Source organism: Haliotis asinina, chromosome 5, assembly GCF_037392515.1.
Source record: "Haliotis asinina isolate JCU_RB_2024 chromosome 5, JCU_Hal_asi_v2, whole genome shotgun sequence".
In the NCBI taxonomy this organism is placed as follows: Eukaryota; Metazoa; Mollusca; class Gastropoda; order Lepetellida; family Haliotidae; genus Haliotis; species Haliotis asinina.
In genome coordinates this window covers 4,291,162-4,316,166 of record NC_090284.1, presented here as the reverse complement: position 1 = coordinate 4,316,166, position 25,005 = coordinate 4,291,162, and the positions used below count along the sequence as shown (strand labels likewise).

Here is a 25,005-nt window from a genome sequence, read left to right as displayed (position 1 = left end):
GAATGGAGAGGGCTACTGGTTCCAGGTACAGATTTGATTTCCATGTACCTACTCTCGCGGCTTTATGAGGGGAATGATATGAAAGCCATGAGAGCGAGGCAAAGCTTTATCGGAGATGGCAGTTCGCCTGTTATGCGTCAGTTTGAACGATAGAAACTCGCACAGCCGAGTCGTGCTCAGTAAAGCTAATGTGTTAGTTTGATTGTATCAGTTCTAATGACGAGAAAACTTCGTGTGACAAAACATGAAGTGGTAATCCCGATCTCATTTTTTTTCTGATATCGGCCATGTACGGCGTATTTCCCTGATGATTAAATGTATACAACACCAACTGGAACTGCGTCTCTCATCTAGTGCAGTGTTGTGGAAATATGGACAGTGAACCACCACTCGCCGATGCAGTGTGGAGACCTGGCACCATATATCTGCGTCAAGTGGAACTCTGCAGCAGAAGCAGTATCTGCAGACTCCGCTCTGTAATTAGACTTGGACACGCTGAAGCATGCCAACCAACCTTTCTTAATTGCATATAAAATAAACTATGGGAAAGAGTTTAAAATCCTATATCATTGTGCATAACACTGATAAATTCGACTTAGTCTACACTCATTAATTTTCACTGTAGTTTATAGGCATTCCATTGTCCATCCATCAAGCATGTGACATTAAACATAATGCAATAGTTATTCATGTGTGAAGTTACAGTGAAAAGCTGATAAAGCTACAGTTTGATGACAAATAGAAATGTTTGATAGGTCAACCGAATGCCGATACGAGCCACATGCTCCTTCTCGGACCATCAACCTGTATTTACTCGTCATTATATTTCAACAATTGCACAGAATCCGAGACAAAAACCTCAAAGTATGTTTCAATGCCAAAGTTATTTTCTGTGATTTTGGTTCTAATAACGAGCATATAGTATTGTTTCAAATCAATACCAACTGCAGAAAAGCTTTTGTAACACTTAATGGAGAAGTATAGTGCAATTTAGGGCACAATATATCTGATGTAACGTAATGTGACCGCCTCTGTATTGGAAAACCAATTCCACTTGACATGTGAGCATATTGCATTATATTTCCATCAAAATGCATTTGCTAGAACACAATACTGTAACATTAACAGTAAAAGGCACAAAACACATGGTATTACATAACATAGTGCATGAGGACACGCTTTACATTCTATGACACAATTCTGTTTATCTTTCTATAGGAGAACATGTTTCATGTTTTGCAATGAACTTGCCTCTACAAGAACACAGAAAACATAATGGGACACTTAGTAAGACTCCCAAGTTCGCTGACATGAAACAGGAAGACATATGTAATGTGACTCAAGAAACAGGACTAGGTAATGGTATTATTACTGTAGGGTGACGTCATGCAGCTAAATGTGCATCATGCATATATATCAATAACACGATGTTCCTGACATCATGCATCCGGTGAGACAATGCATATCCCATCATACAGTCATAATAGGAATAGGAATGTACACGACGTCATACAGTCATATAAATGACACAATGTACAGGAGGACATTATACAACCATAATCATGACTTGGGGTTTAGGACATCACACAGTCAGAACAATAACACAATGTACAGGACATCACACAGTCAGAACAATAACACAATGTACAGGACATCACACAGTCAGAACAATAACACAATGTACAGGACATCACACAGTCAGAACAATAACACAATGTACAGGACATCACACAGTCAGAACAATAACACAATGTACAGGACATCACACAGTCATAACAATAACACAATGTACAGGACATCACACAGTCAGAACAATAACACAATGTACAGGACATCACACAGTCATAACAATAACACAATGTACAGGACATCACACAGTCAGAACAATAACACAATGTACAGGACATCACACAGTCATAACAATGACAAAATATACAGGACACCACAAAGTCGTAACAATGACACAATGTACAGGACATCACACAGTCATAACACTGAGACAGTGTTCAGAACATCACACGGTCATAACAACGACACAATGTACAGGACATCACACAGTCATAACAATGACACAGTATGCAGGACGTCACACAGTCACAACAATGACAAAATATACAGGACACCACACAGTCGTAACAATGACAAAATATACAGGACATCACACAGTCATAACATTGAGACAGTTTTCAGGACATCACACAGTCATAACAATGACATAATATACAGGACATCACACAGTCATAACAATGACACAATGTACAGGACATCACACAGTCATAACAATGAGACAGTGTGCAGGACGTCACACAGTCATAACAATGAGACAGTGTTCAGGACATTACACAATCATACCAATTACACAATGTACAGGACATCACACAGTCATAAAAATGACACAGTGTACAGGACATCACACAGTCATAACAACGACACAATGACATCACATAGTCATAAGAATGACACTGTGTACAGGACATCACACAGTCATAACAATGACACAGTGTACATGACATCACACAGTCATAAGAATGACACAATGTACATACTACCGTAACAATAACACAATGTACAGGACATAATGCAGAGATATCAGTGACACAGTATACATGACATCATACTGTCATAACAATGACACTGTGTACATGACATCACACAGTCATAACAATGACAAAATATACAGGACATCACACAGTCATAAGAATGATACAATGTACAGGACATTACACAGTCATAAAAACGACTCCATGTACAGGACATCATACTATCGTAACAATGTACATTGAAAATAACAGAAGAGCGCTTAGCCAGTCCGAAAACGACATTTATGTTTGAAGTAAGATAAACATATATGTCTGAACAATTAAACAATACACTTATGCAAAACAATAAACTAATATACTGTATACAAACACAACACACACAACAGATATAACCCACTATACACGATACACAAGCATCACAAATCATCACACTGACGTGTATGTATAAACGGTATTTATGCAGAAAGCATAAACCAGAAGCACAGAGGAAATAATGTATTACATATCCCATGGACAGTGCATATTATTGAACCACGCAATATTGCAACGAACTGCACATGAACTTTTACTTTTTGTTAACTGAGGATGCAGAATCTGTAAATAATTCCCTTGTATCCTGTAAAGAGGTAAATATATACTTCATTTTCACAGATGGCCCCACAATTTGAAACAGTTCACATTTAGTTGTCCGATGTAATTCCCTGTATTGTAATGTACCATGCGTTCCCGTTAATGTTAGGTAAACATTAGATTGACAAGTCCCGGCATGTATTTGTTGTTGGGTGACCTTTTAGCGAATGTTCGATCTCATGAGTATGCATTCGTGATTCATCAACACATAATTGCCAGAATCTGCTGCAGTGGGGTCACTCTGAGTTTACTTGAGTTGTCTTTTGATTTGTAGTTTTGTCTGTAGATTACATATTAAGATACAAAACATTACATTAATTTACACTCTATAAATACAGGCTGTACATTAGTCAGCATGCTATAATGTATAAACTAGATGTATGACAGTGGTCTGATCTTTTAAATAAATAAACTCTGTATTAGTTGCACCACAGTAGCAGTAATTTATACCTAAATTAACACGGCGCTATAGATTGATAAACGCTATGCTATATATGTCATAACGTCACACCCTATTAATGAATAGGCACCATACTGTATATATAGCTGTGGGCATCTCCTATAAATGAATAAGAGCCATTATTTATATATCACAATAAAGAGTATACAACACCCAATAAATGAGTGTACAATGTACTTGATGTATCACAGTGGTACATAAAATGTACTTGAATAGACACTAGCATATAGGTGTATCACAGCAGCCAACTACCTATACATAGATAGTATACTTGATATGTACCACAGTAGGCAACACCCAACACATAGATAGTATACTTGATATGTACCACAGTAGGCAACACCCAACACATAGATAGTATACTTGATATGTACCACAGTAGGCAACACCCAACACATAGATAGTATACTTGATATAAGACAAGCATATGCATGACAAGATGTATATTGTACAAGGCGACGCTTTTGGGCTACTTCTTGCCACTTCTTCAGGTGATTAAAGACAGGCGTACAAAGCATATGCATGTACATATGGCGTGCGTGCGTGCGTGTGTGTGTGCCAGAATTGCAGGAAGACAGAGACATGTGTGCACATGTAAGTAAAAGGTCGCAATATATTTGGTAACATTTTATGAAGGATTCAGATCCAGAAAATTTGAAAGTAAAATAAAGAAGAAATACTTGTAATACATAAGGTGCACTTCCAGTAGCACACGACGAATATGATGTAATGTAGCAGATGTTACAAGCAGAATGGCATTACATATGACACTGTGTTGCAGGTGTAAATACTGCTGAAGCAATTCAGTAAAAGACAAAACTGTGGAGGCCGATTATTGTGAAGTACGTCATCAACCGTTCCAGAAGGAATCTTGATTTAACATTCCGCACCAGTGTACACACAATACGTTTTATCCGTCGTCTTTAATGTATTCATGAACAGAATTGGTATTGTTCACTTCGAAATGACAGCAAATCTATGTCGTATTCTTACTTCAAAATACCACTGTCTAGGGAATTGTATTGAAATGTAATTAACAGTTTAGAGTAGAACTCGCTCAATTTAGATGTTTTTGCACATCATTTACTTACTGAAGCTGGACGGTATGATGTTATAAATAGACATGATAGATTATGTTTACAGAACGATGAAGGTTACAGTGAGAATGGATACCACCTTCTCCTCATTTGTTCCCAATTCAAACAACTCCGCTTGAGCTATTTTCCTAAATTCAAATTCGATTTTTAACGTATTAATAGTGTAGCTACCTTTATTTATCATGTCAAACATCTAAGATGTTCGAATTATGGATTTATACTGTACACAATATTATTTGAGTTGCACAATTTCACCTCTGTAGATGTATTCTATATTTCTACTTTATAGTGTGAATTTAATACGTTTTATCTTTTGAATAATAAACAATTATCTTCGAAACAAGGGCAGAATCAGTACGTAGTTAAATGATTGAAAAGGGACAATAATGTGTAGACCATGCTAGTATGCTCTAAAATCATAGCTTTATAACTTCGTACAACGTTGTGGTATATGGGGCGGATTGCACAGTTTTGATGTCATACATAGTTACATATTATAAATGGTATATGCTACAACACCACAGTGTGATCGCATTCTCTTTGCAGACAGAAGACAACACACCAGTCTTGTGCACGTTTTCATGAGCGAAATGCTAGTTCCACAAGCACATAACGTTACGTCGTCCGCGTGTACAAAGGGTGTGTAGCAAATGAAATAACATAATAAAGTTACTTACTGCACGCTAATGAAAGACACATGGTGCATGAAATAGCATCATAAATTACCTGGGGCACATCTACACTGGAGACGAAAAACATGCAGCAACACAATAAAATTTCATTTCTTAATATACCCTGGACGCAAGTACATGTTGCAACAAAATAGAACTACCTCCTGCACGACTGTTTAAGACATATGGTACATGAAACTCAATGAAATGATGGTGTGCACGTCTGTTCTGGAAGCAAGGTTGTTGCCAGTCGCAGTAAATGTCTTCTGCCTGTATCTAGAGCATAACAGAAGGAGTATGTTACTACATATGGGCATTGACTTTATTATGTTCGACACAAATTAGTGTCCCCCTGGACTCGGTGTAACTCGCTCTAGTGTCACCATGTGCATAATGATTCACAATACAGTGTCCATATGGACATGAAGTAACAGAACAGAATGACCTTATGGTCCTTATGGAAGACAGTCTCTTAAGACACAAAGTAACGAAATACAGTGTCTTAGGGGTACATATTCTGCGTTATAGTGCTGCCATGAAAAATGGTTCACATCACAACTTTATCGAGTACTAAGTCAGCCATACCAGTACAATATGTATACAATACGATATACAGATAGCAAAATACATGATATAGTGCAGTATAATACAAAATACAATATATAATGTTCCAGTGTGAGGTGTGAAGTTAGAACACAATACAGGGACCCAATATAGTACAATGGAACAGTATATATAACATAAAACTAGTGGAGTAAAACACAAACTGTGCAACATTTGACATGTCGCTCTGTTGTACACCATAACAGAAGCTCTGTGTTCTACACTGATGCAAAAAAAATGGCCGTTGCGATGCCCAATGCACAATATATCAACCAGTAAAGGACATGTTAAAACACTCAATATAACTCAACCAGTAAAAAACATGTTAAAACTCACAGTATAACTCCTTGTACTAACATATGAACGGAGAACAAACTTATGATATAATGACTCTTACACAACACATATCCTGGCAGCAAAGTAAAGAAGTACGACAAAATAACGCATCAGAGCAGCTCTATAAACAACACGCAAAAATGCCCGACAAAGCATAATAAAACGGCCTCGTGTATTGTATACAAAAAGACAGCTTGGCAAGATGGTAATGAGAAGATGAGCTACAAACTATGACAATATCCTGTGTTTTGCGAAACCCTATGACGTGTTCTGTATGAGTTGACATAAGGTAACTCATTTCTATAATTAGACTTACACGAAGTACACATTTTTGTGCCGTGTGTCATTCTCTTCCTCGGCGATAGAATCATTCTGTAATCAATATGATCATTTCCATAATGTTATCAACGTATCGCTGGCGGCATTGTGTGAGAAGGTTTATGCCTCAACTAGTGTAATATTAATAACTCTGTATTGATCCTTGAGGCGGGGAATGTACCTCTCATTGATCCACACATTCTACAATGAATTTCTAATGGTGCTACAGATACTGGTACACTATGGTAGTTTTGCATAAAAAGGCATGTGATTGTGTCATACTAAATCTTCCCTAGTGTAGCGATTAAAGGCTTCTCAGCTTGGTGGAAGGCGTCGTCTAGGCCGAAATATCGTAACTCCTAAAATGTTACCATTACACTGATCGCTCGACATCAAACTGTAGGTGTAACTTCCTTCTAACAATCGATTATATAAATACCAGCACTAAGTCGCTGCCAAGAAGATGTACTCGCGGCTGTATGAAATATTCATTCCAACGCGTACCTAACATTAAATATGCAGAATATCTTGACGCTCGATTCAGTATTCAGAGGTAGTCTTACACCTCACCGAGTATACACGGACGTTCTTCCACTGTAGTAAAATATTCAGGAATATGCTCACACGAAATTAACTATGCAAACACTGTACCAAATATGCAGGTTTATGCTAACTCTGATATTCCATCAGTATGCAGTGATATTCGACAAGTGTATTGAATATGCACCGATTTAACAACACTGAAACTTTATTGCTGTTGTATAGAAGTGGCGTTACATGTACATATTTCTGCCATAAATAATAGCTTCTAGTAGCAGGTTTTCAGCGCGTTTGTGATGGATAGAAGCTTCAAGTGACAGTTGTTTCTCCTCCGTAATGTAAATATTTACCAGCTACTAGTGATAATTATTCTACATGTGTTACATAAATGATAGTTGTAAGTGGCATGTTACATTAAGGGTTGCATAAATAATAGCTATGAAATTTAACGACAATTGTTTCTCATGTGTAACATAAGTAATAGTTTAGGCTTACAAATTGCTGCAGGTATAATGAATGACAGCTTTGACATTTTGTTTGCTTGTTTAACACTATCAGCTACGAGTGACTTACTTTTAGCATGAACACGAGTGAGTATTGTTCCTCCTGTGTGACATGAATGAAAGCTTTGACTTTGAGTTGTTATTCATGTGTAACATGCAGTTTTAGAGTTAAACGTTTGAATCATGATTCAAAGGTGATACAGATCAGTGTATACGATACATACATGGTATATATACTTGACACATCACACATTTGATACCCATTTGGTAGATAATACAGTTCATGCATGTGTGGTAAAACGTGACGTAAATGATACATGTGTGGTAGATGCGTGACGTAAATGATACATGTGTGGTAGATGCGTGACGTAAATGGCACACGTGTGGTAAGTGCGTGACGTAAATGATACATGTGTGGTAGATGCGTGACGTAAATGATTCATGAGTTGTGGCTACGTTACGGATATAAATGTACCCACAGTTGCTCGGGTATTACATGTGACAGTGTTTACTACTTAATCATGCGTGTGATCTTCTGCGTATGCTCATTATATCAACCCGTGGTTGACTTGATCCAAACTATCAAGCAGTGCAGTTAGGGTCTAATGTATCGAACAATATGTTTTAATTCCTACAGCAGTGAGTGTTCAACGTATGTGTCCTCTTTGAATACGTAACTGGTCTTAAGGTTTGAGGCAGTATAATTGTCCAGGGTTGTGTTATTCAAGTCTCTGTTATGGAAGTAACCACCTGTTTTGTATCTATGAGAATAGATAAGCTACAAACGTGATGTCGTCAAAACATTTAACGAGTCCTTCCGCAGTGTATGCAGATCGCTGATTAAAACACAAGACTGATAGGCAGACGAATGGCGGCTATTTAGGTCTCTCGGGTGACTCGAGCCTTGGCTTCGTATACTCACGCTCCTGCCCACCACAACACAATGGATCGCATCCGCCTTCTCTGTTAATCCCCCTCACTGATGTTACAGGAGAGAATATTTCGCTTTCTTTTATTTCTCATTACAAAGAAAACATTTGCCAATGAATATCGACACAAGCATCTTTCCCAATCTCTGTTGGCTATCATCCATTACCAGGATTAGTCGTGCCTTCACAACGTTTCACAACACTGTTCTGTGAAGCGTAATGGATTTTGTGTCGTTTCAAATTTAATCTTCTAACAAGCGTGTTTGATGTAAGGTAATAGTGCAGGACACGTTCATTGCATTCCGAGGAGTGACAAATAGAGGAAAGTGCATGATGGGGCGCTGACGCAACGCCCATATATATATCCTTCAGGGAATTGCTGGGGTTTGGAAGTGCCCATCTTGTCCACGTTGTTACAGCTAATGCAGATCCCGGAGCAAGAGCGCTTCTAACACAGCCGTTGACTCGCTCGTATAAATGGGCAGTAAAGAAGAACAAATGTCGGTTTCATAGGTGCAAATTGATACACCCGTCTCTCTCTTCAAGGTTACATATATCCCACTGACCCGTATTATGTTTTAGTCGAATTTAACAAATCTTCATTCGTGTTAATGAGAAACACACACAGCACTGTTGCGTATAATTCTCATAATGCAGAGATAGCGCTTCACTGTGCATTTTGCTGTAACCTGACCTTACGTAGATCACTTAACCTGACGAGACAATTTACCTTGCAATATACGGCGGGGCCTGTGCTTGAGGAGTAATACAGCTGTAAAACACGAATATCTTAAACCAGTAATCAATTTTAATAAGGTGATTGGTTTGTGGTGTTAATTTCAATATTGAGTACATGTGCAGTATTTCTGAGATGGAAATTATGATCCGCCACTAACTTCTCCGGGGATAACTGCTTGGTGTTATTTATCTTGCAAGTTGTGTATTCGTCTCGATGTAGCAATTACTGTGGGTGTGCTTTAGTCTCCTTTAATGATTATTGTTTTCTTTGCACCAGTCTAAGGTGAACACGAGTTTGTTTAACATGGGCGTATTAACAACTTATAGTGTGAAACATATAGACGAGGAAACTGTCCCTGTTATTGAATATGTTGTAGTTCTGTTTTTCCACATAGATAAAACAATTAAGCAATATGGATGGACATTCAAGTTCATCAACATCCAAGCTTCTGTGTGCCAGCAATTAGGCGAATCTTCCTCGAGTTATTCTTGGATTGTAGATTGGCGAGTGTGCGGTCGGAGGGTCTGTCGGCTGTGTGTGAGGGGAGGGGGAGTGAGAGTGGGGGATGCAATTGGCTTACCACTAAAACAATGTGTCAGCTCATCAGACTCACGCCGCAGGAGACACTAGCACCAGAGTAGCGCGCGCTACTTCGCGCCTCCACTCAGCTTCTCACTGATAAATTCTAAGGTCAAGGTCATGAGAAATCTTCGAAATGCTAAAACCTGCATGCCATCAAATTATATTAGCTTCCAAACGCACATTTCCAATCATTTGCACTGATGCCTTGTGATATTCCGGAAGGTTTTTGCCGCCGCTTCACGGCTATCGGTTTATCTCGTCCACACTGGCAAAATCGGCGGTCGCCCCAGAACGTGCAATGTACTCTTGCTAATGATACATGTGTACCTCTTTATAGACACGTTTAAACGTTCATCTCCATCGTACACGGTTCACTGAGTTGTAATGTAATTTCTCTTATCTTTGTCCATCGATTCTGTTGACACGTAGGCAAATATGGTATTGTTTTTCACGAAGTGTTGAATTGTCCTTTCTCATTCTTGAGCACAAGTCTCGCCAGCTTGGTATCACGATAGCACTCTAGTGTAACCATCTCTGTACATGTACCGACAAGGATGTTTTCAACTTATAAATCCCCATAGGGCACGTGTACGCCCACCGGCAACACGCTTCAGTATGTTCGTTAATGTAAGTCTTGTGGCGGCATGTCTCACTGGGAGGATACCGATAGACAGTGTGTCTCGCTTGAATTGCTAGTGAAAACTGTCATAGAGCATTAGGAACCAGATACCTCAATGTACTAACCGTACATCTCGCAATACCAGTATATGGTTTGCGAAATCCCATTGGTACGCTTCGCGAAACCATCGCTTTGTTGCAGAGATTCCATTTGTTCTAGGACCCTGGAGTAAAGACAGCCATTCATTACACCTAGCAAGGCCTGTCTAAACCAACGGACAAACCCTATGTAAAACTGCACACGCACCCACTTGTACACCTTGAAACCCTTCTTTAAAGCTACAGAGCACCCAACAGTGCATTTGAAAACGCCAGAATAAAGTTACAGAGGACTCAACAGTTCACCTGACGACACCAGTGTAAAGTACAAAGCACCCATCAGTTGACCTGACAATACTACCAGTACACCCTTCTTTAAAGCTACATGTCACCCAACAGTTCATCTGACAACGCCATGGTAGAGGTTCAGAGCATCCACCAGTTCACCTGACAACACTATTGTAAAGTTACAGAGCGCCCACCCACCAGTGCATGGCAACACCAGTTTAAAGTTACAGAGCGCCCACCAACTTTTCTGTTCGCCTCGCAATCGCGATATGAAACGAGGAATACCCACTGGTACACATGGTAAGGTAGTTTAAAGGTACCGACACTCCACTTGTTCACCTCCTCGCAACCCTAGTGTAACCTACCGACAATCCACTTGTTCACCTCCTCGCAACCCTAGTGTAACCTACCGACAATCCACTTGTTCACCTCCTCGCAACCCTAGTGTAACCTACCGACAATCCACTTGTTCACCTCCTCGCAACCCTAGTGTAACCTACCGACAATCCACTTGTTCACCTCCTCGCAACCCTAGTGTAACCTACCGACAATCCACAAGTAAACCTGACAACCCCAGAGTGAAGCCACCGACAGTCCACAAATAAACCTGGCAACTCTAGTGTAAAGCCACTAACGGTCCACAAGTAAACCTGGCAACCCTAGTGTAAAGTCACAGACACTCCACAATTAAATGTGGCAACCTCTGTATAAAGCCACCGATAATCCACAAGTAAACCTGGCAACTGTAGTTTAAAACTACTGACAATCCACAAGCAAATCCATTTAGACTAGTTTAAAACTACAGACAATCCACTTATTTACGTCCCTGCAACACGCTTCAAACTGAACACAACCCGTCATGACAGACAAGTCTTTAGTGCATTTCTCAATTCCAGTATACATCCAAGAGAACCCATTGGTGCAATTCACAATCCCACTTTAAACCTACAGATATCCCTCAGTAGACCTTGCACATCACTTCTCAAGTGCGAACCAACAAGCAGAATGCCCGACCGGTACACCTCACACTATCATGAACCTGCAAGTTACTGCACACCAACCGTGTTAAAAACCTTTCACATAGATTTCTTCACGTATGTAGGACCACTGCCACAATGAAAACCACCAAATATCCCACTAGCGGATCGACCCATTGGCTGTAACATAAGTATTGAGTTTTGTTTTGACGAGATCAGACCATATTGATTATCGATGAGAAGATTGGTGTGTGCAGCGACCAAGTCTCCGCGTAGCAAGGAATCGGAGTGATACCCAGCATGCCATGGGTACTGACTGAAAGATAATGCATTTATTACTTCATTCAAACTTGAATACAATAAGACGGTGCGGACATGACTAAGAGTAATGAGGCTCTTACCCACCAGTGTTCTCAAAACATGTTTATCATCCTTCGCAAGATCGTTTTTTAACTCGTATCTCTTACATATGCTAACTGCCGAAAGAAACCATACAGATGATAAATGATCAGTGCAATAATCGAGGACAGGTTTTTCATAACGCCGTGTGCACGAAAGAACGAGTTGACGTGTACACAGTGCATTGTAATTTTAGTGCATTGAATGAAACCTAAGCTGATTCTGACACATCGGATAAATGAAAAGTGAATTTGTCCTTTGTATGTTGAAATGTTTTCACAAGCTGACACGTAACATTACCATATAACTACAATAAGCATAAGAACTAACAAATAATATATCAGAGCAGCTCATGAAAAGTTGCAAAGAAGCAACAAATATGAATTAGAAACAACAAGGTAATCAAGATGCGCAGTGATAAAAGTAACATGATTACATCACAAAGCTTCATAAAAGGAAGACAGCGACTTAACCACAAAGCCATCGGAACCGCCACACGAGCACAAAACTCGAGTTGAACACTGCATGCAGTGACCCTTAGACAAAACATTACATGACCTAGAACCCTCCCGTTGCCAATAGTAACTTTGTTGCAAATTCGTTTCCTTGCACTCCGACCGTGTGATGTGTCAACTCTCGTCATACTTTCGGGGCGTTCTGTGCACTAGGTGATTATGTCTGGTATTCTTTGGCGTGTTTTTCATTAGATTATTGGCCTATTGGACCATTGCCCTTTTCAGTCAGAACAAAGCGTTTGTTGCAGCACGTGCAAACCTGGAAATCATGTGCAGACACCATCATTCGATTAGAAGCAATGATAGCCTCGTCGGGGATGTTGTCGTCGAATGCGTTGAAGATCACTGAGATTTTGGATGGAACTACTTAGACAGATAGTGTTCCTAATGGAAACCTTATCTACTTATGTGGTGTAGATGTTGGTGTTGTTCTGGTCATAGGCCTCCAACAAACAACGACTGATTTTCATCACAATTAGCGATACGTTTCAGTTATGTTTTTTCTGAGAAGAAGATTTAAACTCTCCATTTAATTGAATTAATTCAGGGTACAATCAAACAAATCAATTTTCAATTCTTTCTGAAAACTTAAACCGCTTGGAGTGACATACCCCGTAGTAATCTTTCGCTCATTTGCCTGAGTGCTTTTAAGATTAAGGAAATTTGGAACAGTGCCTACAATGATCACGATGGTGGCAGATCGAGTTCTCCATTACCATCGGTCATTATCAGTCGTACGAACACACCTTTTCACCATTATCGTTGAGAAGATATCTGTATGTGTTTTTGAAATAAATTTTGAAAAAATATATTTTTTATTCTTTTTAGGAACAAATGAGTAAATAATGCAGCCCTTGTTTTTATTATTGTTTCATGATGATGATGACTCATGTGGGCTGCGTCAGTTGCTGTGTTGAATGTTGGTAAGAACATTGGGAGAGCTAACAACGCTTTATGGCATAATTTCTCATTAACGTTGTAATGTGCGTCTGTGAAAGAAAAAACAGTGCTGAGTAAAGAACCATTGGGACGGTTACGAGTGGTCTTAAAGATAAAGTTTTCAAAAGTGAAAAGAGTGACGAATTTTCTTAGATCTTTTAGACATACATGTGCCGACTCTTGTCATACAAGGACTGGTTTCAGGACGGAGAATAAAATTGTTGGAGATAGGATTTGGAAGTCACTAATTCATCACGCACAGTCATTTCAAATGGAAAGAAGAGTGGAAAAGTTAATACTAAACCAAAATCTAAGGCATCAAGTGTGTCGGAGAAACAATATATTTTCATGGAAACATGAGTACAAAATGGTTTTGAGGAAAAGATCACTGCATTCTTCCATAAACATAATGAAAAAAACCCTCAACGAATCAATGAATCGAAAGTTATCGGCACCAGCGTAATGCTAGCTCATGGGTTCTCAACTCCATGACTGAGAAACTCTACGGCACACTATTCAAAGTTTTCATGTTAGGAATCGTACTTCTGTCGTTGGGTTGTTATTGAACCCGTATCTGGCCTGATTGGCTGAAATCAAATTAGTATCAGTTATTTCCAGCCTGACTGGGCAACTCCTTCCCCTTGCCACCTGTCCTTATCTTAACCCATTACTATCGTCTAGTATTTTTATGCAGCAAATATATTGCCATGCGTTCTTAAACTTCTTAGCAGTGTCGACAGCTTCAAAACCTTATCAGCAATTAAACTAAATCTTTGCATGGATGATCTGTGCAATGTGTTTCTCATGCTTGTTTAAATTGTCTCCATTAGAAGTTAAAACGAGTTTCCATGGCAAACATATCAAAAAAGCTATATTTGGAAACTAGCTCGCTAGTGTTTATAAAGCTGTTCTGGGCGATTCAGTGTACACTGGAAATCATTATATTAACGAATGAATAATTCTCACTGTTTGTCAGTGGTATTGAACTGCTGCGCTGCTATAAATCCCAACTCGTTTTTGAAATATCGAGGTAGTATTTTACCCGTAAAACATATTTTAATGTCATTTAGCTGATGGTCGTAAATGAAAGAGGTATTTTACGCGATTCGTGTACACTTACATTCAATGTTTTCTGGATCCAGTCCAACTGTTTTGGCCTTCGTTTAAACAAATATATACTCGTGATATTGTCAAAAGTGTACACTCGACATTTGCAACGAAAATGAAAAGGGTTTTATCATTTGTATTTACGACTCCCTCTTAGCCAGTGCATTTTCGCCTATGCTGGGAACACCTGGTGTCCACGCTAAACACATGCGGATTCGAGTTTTTAACTGTGATGTGTGAATGTTTCGGCATTGTTCATGCCTTGTTTTGTTTGTGATCGTATACATGTATCAGCTATACGATTCCAGTGACACTTTGTTATGATAAAGATTTGGTGAGAACTTAGATTTGAAGATAATGACTGTATATTTCCCATAAGGAAAACATGTACAGTAATAGCTTTGTTCAGAAACGGCATACTTTAGGTTCCAAACATCCGGTTTCTTTGCGAAAATCCCAAACTGCGCATAAACAGTTTTAAAAAGTGTCACTTAGCGTGGGACCCACAGTCATACTCAGTCGGGCTTATGGTGCTGTTATCTGTAGAGGATTTGTCTGACATCTCTGCAGTCATCGACCCAACTCCAGACATATATTAGTGTTTGAGCATCTCCAGACAAGATGTTTGGTACAAATATCTCAGGAAAAATCTAAGAAATTCCCGGATATTCACGCCTCAGTACCTGTTACCTAATTATTATTGTAGACTATGACGCAATAGTAACTGTTGTTGGGGAAAGCAATCAGTGACACCTGTCTGGAAATATTTACTTTGGAGCTGCAGCCATGGTCGACAGCTGTCATCTATCGCTTTCTACAGCAACAACGTCATTACTGACACGTCACTTGTGATAATCAGCACAGGAACAAAAACATGAAGAATGATTTATAGTATAACCATAGTTAGCTCCAGGTATATCGATGGTTTGATATTGTTCAGTAGCCGTCATATGGCTAATTCCATTCCCCTGATTTACCTATCTGAAGTTGAAATGAAATCAGATGGCCTCGTGTATTTCACATTTTCGTGTGTGCATTATATTTCACTGTGGCAAAAAATAGTTAACTATCTCTGTAGAGCAACATCCCGACAATTCTAACCTCTGGGGTCAATATGTGATAACCTATGAGGACAGGTTGAGTATCCTCTTTATACCACAATTTCAAAGACATTAGATTGTACATTCAAGGTCTTAGGAAGTTTTAGAAAAGTTGTGGATGGAAGTTCACAGTTTGACCTATCAGTGACGTCCCGTGCATTTCACTAGTCTCCATTTGGGTAGAGCGGTGCTTATGCAGTTGATCACTTGATTGCCTGTCCCAGACTCGATTATTTACAGACTCGTCACCGTCACCGTACAGCTGGTATATTTCTGAGTACGGCGTGAAACTAAACTCACTCACTCTATCACACGCTCCATAAAATAGGTTCAGGTGAGCAACGGACAAGTGTTTATGACAGATGCCACTGGCAAAGAAACCATTTTACGAACACCTCGTACCATCGCCTTCTTCATTCATAAACAAATGTTCATGATGAAGTAGGAATCGTGTTGACGATTCTGATTTAGTGGAGAACGATGAACAGTGCCGTTGTTTTCTTGATATGTATAAATACATACCATAGATGCAACATATGGCGTACACGTAGGCAGAACGTACTAAAGACATGACGCATTACCGATAAAATGCAATCTTTATACCGATATCATATTTGATCTTTGTACGTTTAAAACATGAAATGGTGTCTTTGGCAAATTTTAGCTGTGTGTTATCGACACCCTGTATGAAGTACTGTCACTGCTATCATTATGAAATCTGTCCGATTGCTACCGTTAATTGTGAATGCACTGTGTGACGAGTCGGCGTTGTAAACAGTTCCTCCTGGAAACCCCCGTAGCAAGTTATCTGCAGCATGACATGCGTATATGTGTCTTGCACTGAGGACATTTGATAATTGAAATATAAGACGTCAACGCCGGGGATCGGGGTATTGATTGTCGTGGAAACAGAGTCCATAGGGAGTAAAAGGCGAAATAGTTGTGAAAGGTGTATGACTTGATGACTGAGAATCTGTGATGAGATTGAATGTTCGCGACAAGACTATAGCTGTCCTGTCCCACCGGAAGTATTGGCCTCCCACATTATTTGCATAAAGATGTAAGTGTTTGTTGCGTTTCGCCATGCAGAGCTATTCTGTCATCCTTCCTCTTATTGTAGACCATTAGGTAATGGACCAACATCCCCGTGACACGACGGAACATTCACTGATGTTCTCGAATCTCTGCTGGTTTTCATTTACGCCTGTTAATTACTACTGCAGACATTCTGTCTGTAAATGCCGAAAACTGTGTGTGCTAGTAGAGGGCAGAGTTTATGTCTTCTCCCAGACAGGAAGGCTAGAATATGTTTTTGGAGAACTAAGATTTAACGAGAGACTTAATCAAGTAACTTTAAACTTGTAAAGAAAATAATTTGCAAGACTATTTTCTTAATGTGGTAAACACTTTCTTAAATGTTGTACATAAAACGCGAATCCATTGAGGAATGCAAAACATTTGTTACCGTAAAGTTTAAATATAAGTACATTTCAAGTACCAGTTTCACAAGAGATGAAAATCGAATGATATTTAGTTTAGTAAAGAACCATCTTAAGTGACAATAATGACCTGGGGCTTGTGCACTGCTGTTTAGATATGTTCTTGTGTGGGAGGTGAAGTAACTTCCTTGCTACGCTATTCAGTAGATGGTTGTCCGTTAGTCATCATTCTGCAGTGCATGATACTACAGTTTAGCTACAGGTGCGCCATGTGTTAGGCTTTTGAATCGTAAACGTTACGTTCAATTCACTTCAGCACTTTGAAGGTTCTGTAAAGTGCCCAGTGCAGCATATGTTTGAATTGGGAATCAGGTATGATGAATTCATACTAAGCTCTCTTACAGTCCATATGGCAGTTACTTGAGCAGACAGTCTCAACAAACATGTTAAGGTTGCAGAAATTCACTGCAAAAAGATGATCACAAAAGGTACATGCTAACATAAGCCCTACCATGCTGAAATATGTCCTACCATGCTGACATATGCCCTACCATGCTGACATATGCCCTAGTATACTAGGCTGGGGGTAATGAACATGACATGTACCAAGTCTACATATCATTGTAACGATGTCGTGACAGTTTAGTCACAGATAATGGGATGATAATTCTAGTGCTGTCTATTATTCTTTTTTTAAACCAAACATTGTTTTGTTAAAGAGTATTCATTCATAATAAAGGTATGTAAAAATATACAAAATATACAAATGTACAGATACTGCTTGGAATTTGCATAACCTGTAGCCCTTTTCAATCTCTTAGTTACTATCATACCATTTCATATATTGGCCACATAACCAATTATCGTTGTGAAGAACCATTATTGACAGCTGCCATACTTACTGTGACCACGAGGAACCACTGTAGATCACCTGGCATCTTATTTATGTGTTGTAGGTAGGGTGCCTTGATGGAAGTATGCTAAACTTGTATACTGTTAACATGATGTGTGATAATGAGCACCTGTCTTCTAAAATTTTCTGTTTACATGAAGTGTGATGATGGACGCGTGTCATCTAATATATGCTGCTAACATGCATAGTGGGGATGGACACCTGTCTTCTCATATATTCAGTTTAGATAAATGGGATGGAAAACATACCTCTCTGATATTCGCAGATGCGCAGATGTGGTGATGAATAACTGTCGTCTAGTATGTACTGATTATCTGTAATGTGATGATCGACAAGCACCAAGTGGGCATGGTGATATGATCAATTACAACGTTTTGAAAATTCAACTTATTGGCATATGAAAACATTACTATGCTTTATAACTATGCATGACCATTGGCATATGGAAATAATAATATGCTTTATACCTATTCAAGCACTTTGTCATTTGGAAATAATATGCTTTATAACTATTTAAACACAACGGCTTAAGGAAATATTAATATTCTTTATGCCTATTCAAGCCCATTAGCATGTGGAAATATACTGAGTCAAAAATGAAACTTCACAAAATGTAATTTTTTAAAATAATGAATGATTTTTCTCTGATGATACATCTGTGTATCCGAATTGGCATCCCTATCTTTCAACTCTAGAAAAACGTTAGCAAAACCCACTCAAACCCACCCATTCGTCGTGCAAATGACGTTAGTGCCAAATCAGGTTTTGCAGTCGATCACGTGATCTTCGCATCGCAGTTTTCTTCATTTGCACGTGTTTGCATTGGCCTCAGGAATCGAAAAAAACCCCACACTTTTAAACCACAGTTCTGACGGTACTTTCAATGCCACGATTGTCAAATGTGCAACGTGAACGTACTGTTAGCTTGTTGCAAGCGGGAAGATAAGTTATTGACGTCGCAAGAGCAATGGGATGCAGCCGTCGTAATGTGTATGAATTGCGAGGTTGTCCACAACAAACTGGCACCACTTCTGATCGCCCAAGGTCGGGTCGTCCACGTGTGACGTCAAGAGCAGAAGGACCCATGAAGGTCCCGGGGTAGAATAGGCCTTCAGCAACCCATGCTTGCCATAAAAGACGACTGTGCTTGTCGTAAGAGGCGACTAACGGGATCGGGTGGTCAGGCTCGCTGACTTGGTTGACGCATGTCATCGGTTCCCAATTGCGCAGATCGATGCTCATGTTGTTGATCACTGGATTGTCTGGTCCAGACTCGATTATTTACAGACTGTCGCCGTATAGCTGTAATATTGCTGAGTGTGGCGTAAAACTAAACTCACTCACTCAAGAGCAGAAGACCGTTAAATCGTCCTACGTCACCTACGTGACAGAATACACGAACCAGCGCTGAGGTGTTTAAAGGTCGACTGTCCTCACAGACCATTCGAAATCGGTTGCGGGCTGCCAAACTCCATTCCAATTTTTATTCTTGTGACTTGACATTCTGTATACCCATGTTTTGGAACGGCGGTGTAGCCTAATGGAACTGATGGTGGCACTGTCAGTGTATCGCGTACTTCAAACACATCTTAGCAATGAAATAATAACAATGTAACCATCTTACCATTTCTTGGTCTTTTATAGTGCCCCGAAGAAAGAACGTGAATTTCTTTTTTGACTCAGTATAATATGTTTTATAACTATTTTAGCACATTGGCATGGAAATAGTAATATTCTTTATACCTATGCACTTGGCTTTGATAAGACAGCATTGGTCTTGTTAAAAGGTGACTATCATTTTGGATGCTTAAAATATTGATAGTTAAACTGACATTAACACATTTCTGTATGTTGTCCTTGCAGGTATATGTGAAAACGTGTTTTGGTGGACATGTTGCTGGGATTGCTGCTGCCAGTGCTTGCGGGACTCAGCGTTGTTCAAGGTACAAAGAGACTCTCTTCTCTAACCTCTATGAAACATGACAAAACTGTAGTCTCATAACTTTTCTCAATCATTATTTTACATCGGTCTCATACCGTTTGCATTTGCAAGACTGATGCATGCGTCATAGAAAGGGTAACTGTCTTCATCTTTCCAAATTGTCTGAGGAGGCTTAATAAGGACAAAGCAGTCAAAGCGAGGCCTAATGATCCAGTATGTGACATTTTCTGTCAGCAATTGACCTGTTGTCGGTAGTGAACTTCCCACCATCAGCTGAATCGATTGTCATATTGTTTGGTCCTTCATCACGAATCTTAGGGGATTTCCGACGACCATCTTTTTCATAAACACTGGCGATTGTAATTATTTGTCGTTAATGCCATGTGTTAGAGCCATATATATCAGTGTAACAAAATGTTTTTCAGAGAAGAACTAGGGTTCAATTTGTTGCGGTATAACAGGAGACATAAGCGCTGCGTTGGCACTATATCCATTTATTTTGCCCTAAGTTTGGCGCCCTTTAAATACTGTCTCATATAAACCAATTTGGCAAAGATGTGTTAAGATAACTGGGCACTTCTATAGCAATGTTGAACAGTTAATCACGATACAATTTTAGCCAGACAATGTAAAAGTAAAAATAAACGAAGGTATTATCTTTGCTAGTTTTTTCCCTTAAATATCTTGTGTATGTAGGCTTTCGTTACTTTACTGGGTGCATTGTTGAGTGACTCTTGTAAACTGACTTTCCTTTGAAACATGTGCTTAACTCTCTCATTGTTTTGCTTTTACTCGCCTAACACCTGACACACATGTACGTTGTCATTGCCTATTGTGTAAAGTCGCTTGCAGTAGCTGTTTTTATAGAGGGATCAATTGTGGTCAATTAACAGAACCGCAATGAAAAAGTAATGTGTGTATGAGCAGACTGTATGGACCCGATATAAAAATATACCATTTGATGATGGTATTAACAATGTTAACCTCACAAGGTCGTAGTTTTTGTAGAGGTGCTATAGATAATGAATAAGCACTTACTATGTGTTCACGTGTAACGTATACCTACTTTGTACTGGATTCAGAAACGCCAGATCCATGACATCAATACAACCAGAGAAGTATATTCTGGGTCCAATTTGTGATCCTCGGAGTAAACCATGATCATTAATGCAGTTAGTGAAGGGCTTTCTCTGCATCCTTTGAAATTAGATATGCAAGTAGATAAAATACCATGTGTATTTTCACTATATTGGTGTATTTTGTCAGACATGATCCAAATTCAATCAACCAGGTAAAACATTCCTAGATCCAGGAGACATTTGTTACAAAACGTGGTTACCATAGACACAGCTACTCGTCGACCTTCAGGGGTTTAAGACAAGTTATAAAAAATGTAAGAAATGTCATCTACAGTTATCTGGGAACACAATATGTGGTATGCTCATCGAAAACATGTAGCTGTGTGTCTATGACTGTGTGTCTATAAATCGGGATTTCTGCTTGTATTCTCAAAGCACGGTACTTTGGCTTAGAACTTAAACTCAAACGCCAGGTATACTGATGAGCTAATAGCATTCACTAACCAATAAACAGTTCGTTCTCAACAACTAGCTTATTCGGATAATCGTATGTTTATATCTTTGGATAACGATTCAGACTGCCAACTACTATCGACGACGCTGACTGTCTTCAGTGTTCCCATATGTCGAGCGGTATTCCGCCCGCTACAACCGTTTGTATTCGCATTTCCAAACATTTCAACCCAAAATGCACTTTTCAACAAGAAACACATGAATATACAGGACATAATTCAGCAACCAGTGCCTGTCGTAAGAGACGATTAACGACCAATCATGCGGTCAGGTTTGCTGACAATCATGGTCGATGCATATACGGACATTGCAGTAGCTCAAGTACATGTATTTGCTAATAAAGGTAAATCACTGAATTGTCTGAGCTAGATGTGCTTATTTTCAGACAGGTTTTGATAGAGGTTTGTCATAGAAATGGTAAGGGTTTGTAGCTTCCAGTATCATGTAAATCAACGTTTGTATTTGTCACAGAAACCTTATAATGGTCGTGTTAATCACCGCCTAATCCTACTGTTCACTTGTTTGGGAGTGGTCGATTAATGGCCAGGAAACATTTTGTACACATTGAGCCAAGTCATCAGCGGCTTTCCTTCAAATGGCACGAAAGTCTGTTAGCCAGTATGGAAGAATGGGTTTGAAGTCTTAACAGAGTGATTTGATAGTGATCGGTTGTAGGTCAGATGATTAACTGGAATCGCTTGGCGGTCAGTCTAATAGAACGTTATACCATCATTCTAATCACAAGGATATCTGATCCTTCCTTATGTTGCATAATCAAGTTGATACACTCAGACTTAGATCTATATCATTGTGATTACTGGGAATACGAGGCTTCACTGTGTTATAGTTTTTCTCCACATTGTGTTTTTTTCTGCCATCATGGCTGTCAAATGATGAAAAATGTTCCAAGTGATTCCATGCCATTAGACTGACAAGACAATCAATTTAAACCCAGAACAAATAAACCACGCCCATTAGTGAACTTCTTTGACATTTTCTAATCTCGTGTTGTATTGTTGTGTTGAGCAAAGTTACTAACTTCGCATGGTTCTCGATAGTTTATTTTGTGTTAATGGATAAAGAACCAACCTGTAAATGTATGTTTGCTGATTTACAAATGTATCAGAACTGCATGACGAACGGAAACTGTTTTTACGTTTATAGGTATCTAAACGCAAATAGATATTGATTTTTTATTATGATCATGAAAGCATTATGCCATATTTATATCATAGTTCTTCCAAGTATTGGAAGCGGAATGGTACTGTGTGTTTCAGCCGAATATTTGTATGGCTAAATAACGGACCTACGACTAGTGTCGGTAGGAATATTTAGTTTTTGGTTCTGAATTTTACAAGGACAGAAATAGGATGCTGCTAAACGCCATGTTGGTCGAACTTTGGTTATGAATTAACTTTCTTGTCAAAGGCACCTTGAAAATTTGCTATTATCTCACTGTCTAAACATTGGTAGAAATGATTGAGTGATATTCATTGGGCAAAGTTTCAGGATCACTGAACGCGTACGGCACTTATTCAGTAATAGTTATTATTGGTACAAATATTAAATGTGCGATGTATGGATGTTTCCTCTCTGAGCATGAATTCATGCCCTAATGTCATTTATGTCTTGTTATCACCGTAGAATATGACCTTTGGCCTCTGGATATTTTGGAAAAGAAAATATGTCCCAGAAGCTGATCGCGTTAGGCGACTAAACTGGATTTGTCAAAACCACTAAGGCTTGAGACGCTCTTCGTGGTTTGGTCTATGGTTTGCCTGGTCCAGAATCGACTATATACAGGCCGATATGATGCCGTTACATATTGCTTGTGGTGGCGGGAAACAACGTTGACTAACTCCTCCCGTTTAATAGTTTATTGGCACTTAGTGCTTTCGCTGAGGTCCAACCTCCAATTGTTTTATCTATAAATGGAACCAGTGAATAATCATCTTATCATCGGACATAATAATATCCATTGGTCACCGGGCTGACACCCGGTGTTTCCGACGAGGTTAAACATGAGCTGTTCAGTAGGTAGCACACATTTCACACCAACAGCGTTCAGTGCCTTAGTCATACAGCAGCACCCTATCAGTGCGATATACAGCTTGACAAGCACATGTCCAAAGAACACCTACAATACAGGCTTTATTGGTTTCGAAAGCATCTGAAGTTATATTAAGTTTACATTACGTTTGCTATGTACAGGTGCAGATGTTTTGCTACTTATACTGATAGAGAAAAACGTTATCAAGTGTGTTGAATCTGCAGCTCAGTCGTGAGATTTATAACGTCTCCTCCAAACCAACGGTATACTTGTAAACTCAGTTTATCAAGCTCAGTTTATCAAGTGCATATATTCAATATTTACTGTTAATTTGTTAGACATTTGGGTGATTTTGCTATCCAGGCAAGTTTTTGTTATGCTACACACTGTTACACACCATCCTTATATTATAATTATACTTTATCAACTTTATCAATTTCATTAATATGTATATTTAATACATCAGGCACCCATAGTCTTAATGTCGTTTACGTTTCTTGTTTTAATGGCAACAACCTCTCAGGACATGGGTGGTACACAATTATACATGTCAATATTTATGCATTATTAAAGTAATTCACTAAAGTAAAGTAGACTATTTAATTTGATCTCGATGTTTTAACTGATGTTAATATAGTTGCATTGTGTATTTGACGATGATCAAAGCAATTCGTGTAAGTAATTAAAAAGCTTATACAATAAAGTGATAGGAATGTAGTACATTTTATGATGATTGTCCTCACTGACATAACGTGCAATTCACTAAAGTATAGAAACGTAATTATATAAATAACTAACATTCAAACTGGAACGGCACCTTCCAACCCCAGTAGCGAACTAGACAATATTGTTATTTTGTTGGGCAGCAAAAGGGAACGCAACTCTGACTTTTTGTCAAGTTCTTAAATAGAAGACATAAATATAAACATTTACATTTATGAGATTTCATTTTTTTCGAAACTTGCATTTCTTTTGCTGTTCAGTATATATCACACCGGGGGTCTGCGGTGGCACTGGATCTGTTACAATGTAACTTGGCGTCTCCTTGTCAGTGTGACCTATTGTATGTGTACAGACCA

General features: G+C 39.0%; 1 protein-coding gene across 1 annotated transcript in view; it reads left to right on the top strand.

Annotated features, from left to right (window-relative positions):
- The window catches only part of LOC137284612 (neuronal acetylcholine receptor subunit alpha-2-like), a 69,805-nt gene that overhangs the window by 1,343 nt on the left and 43,457 nt on the right, over window positions 1-25,005 (top strand). Inside the window, exon 2 of the mRNA XM_067816493.1 lies at window positions 20,206-20,285. Within this exon, the coding sequence (XP_067672594.1) occupies window positions 20,234-20,285 (52 nt within the window). The 5' untranslated portion in view covers window positions 20,206-20,233. The remainder of the gene's footprint in view (window positions 1-20,205; window positions 20,286-25,005) is intronic.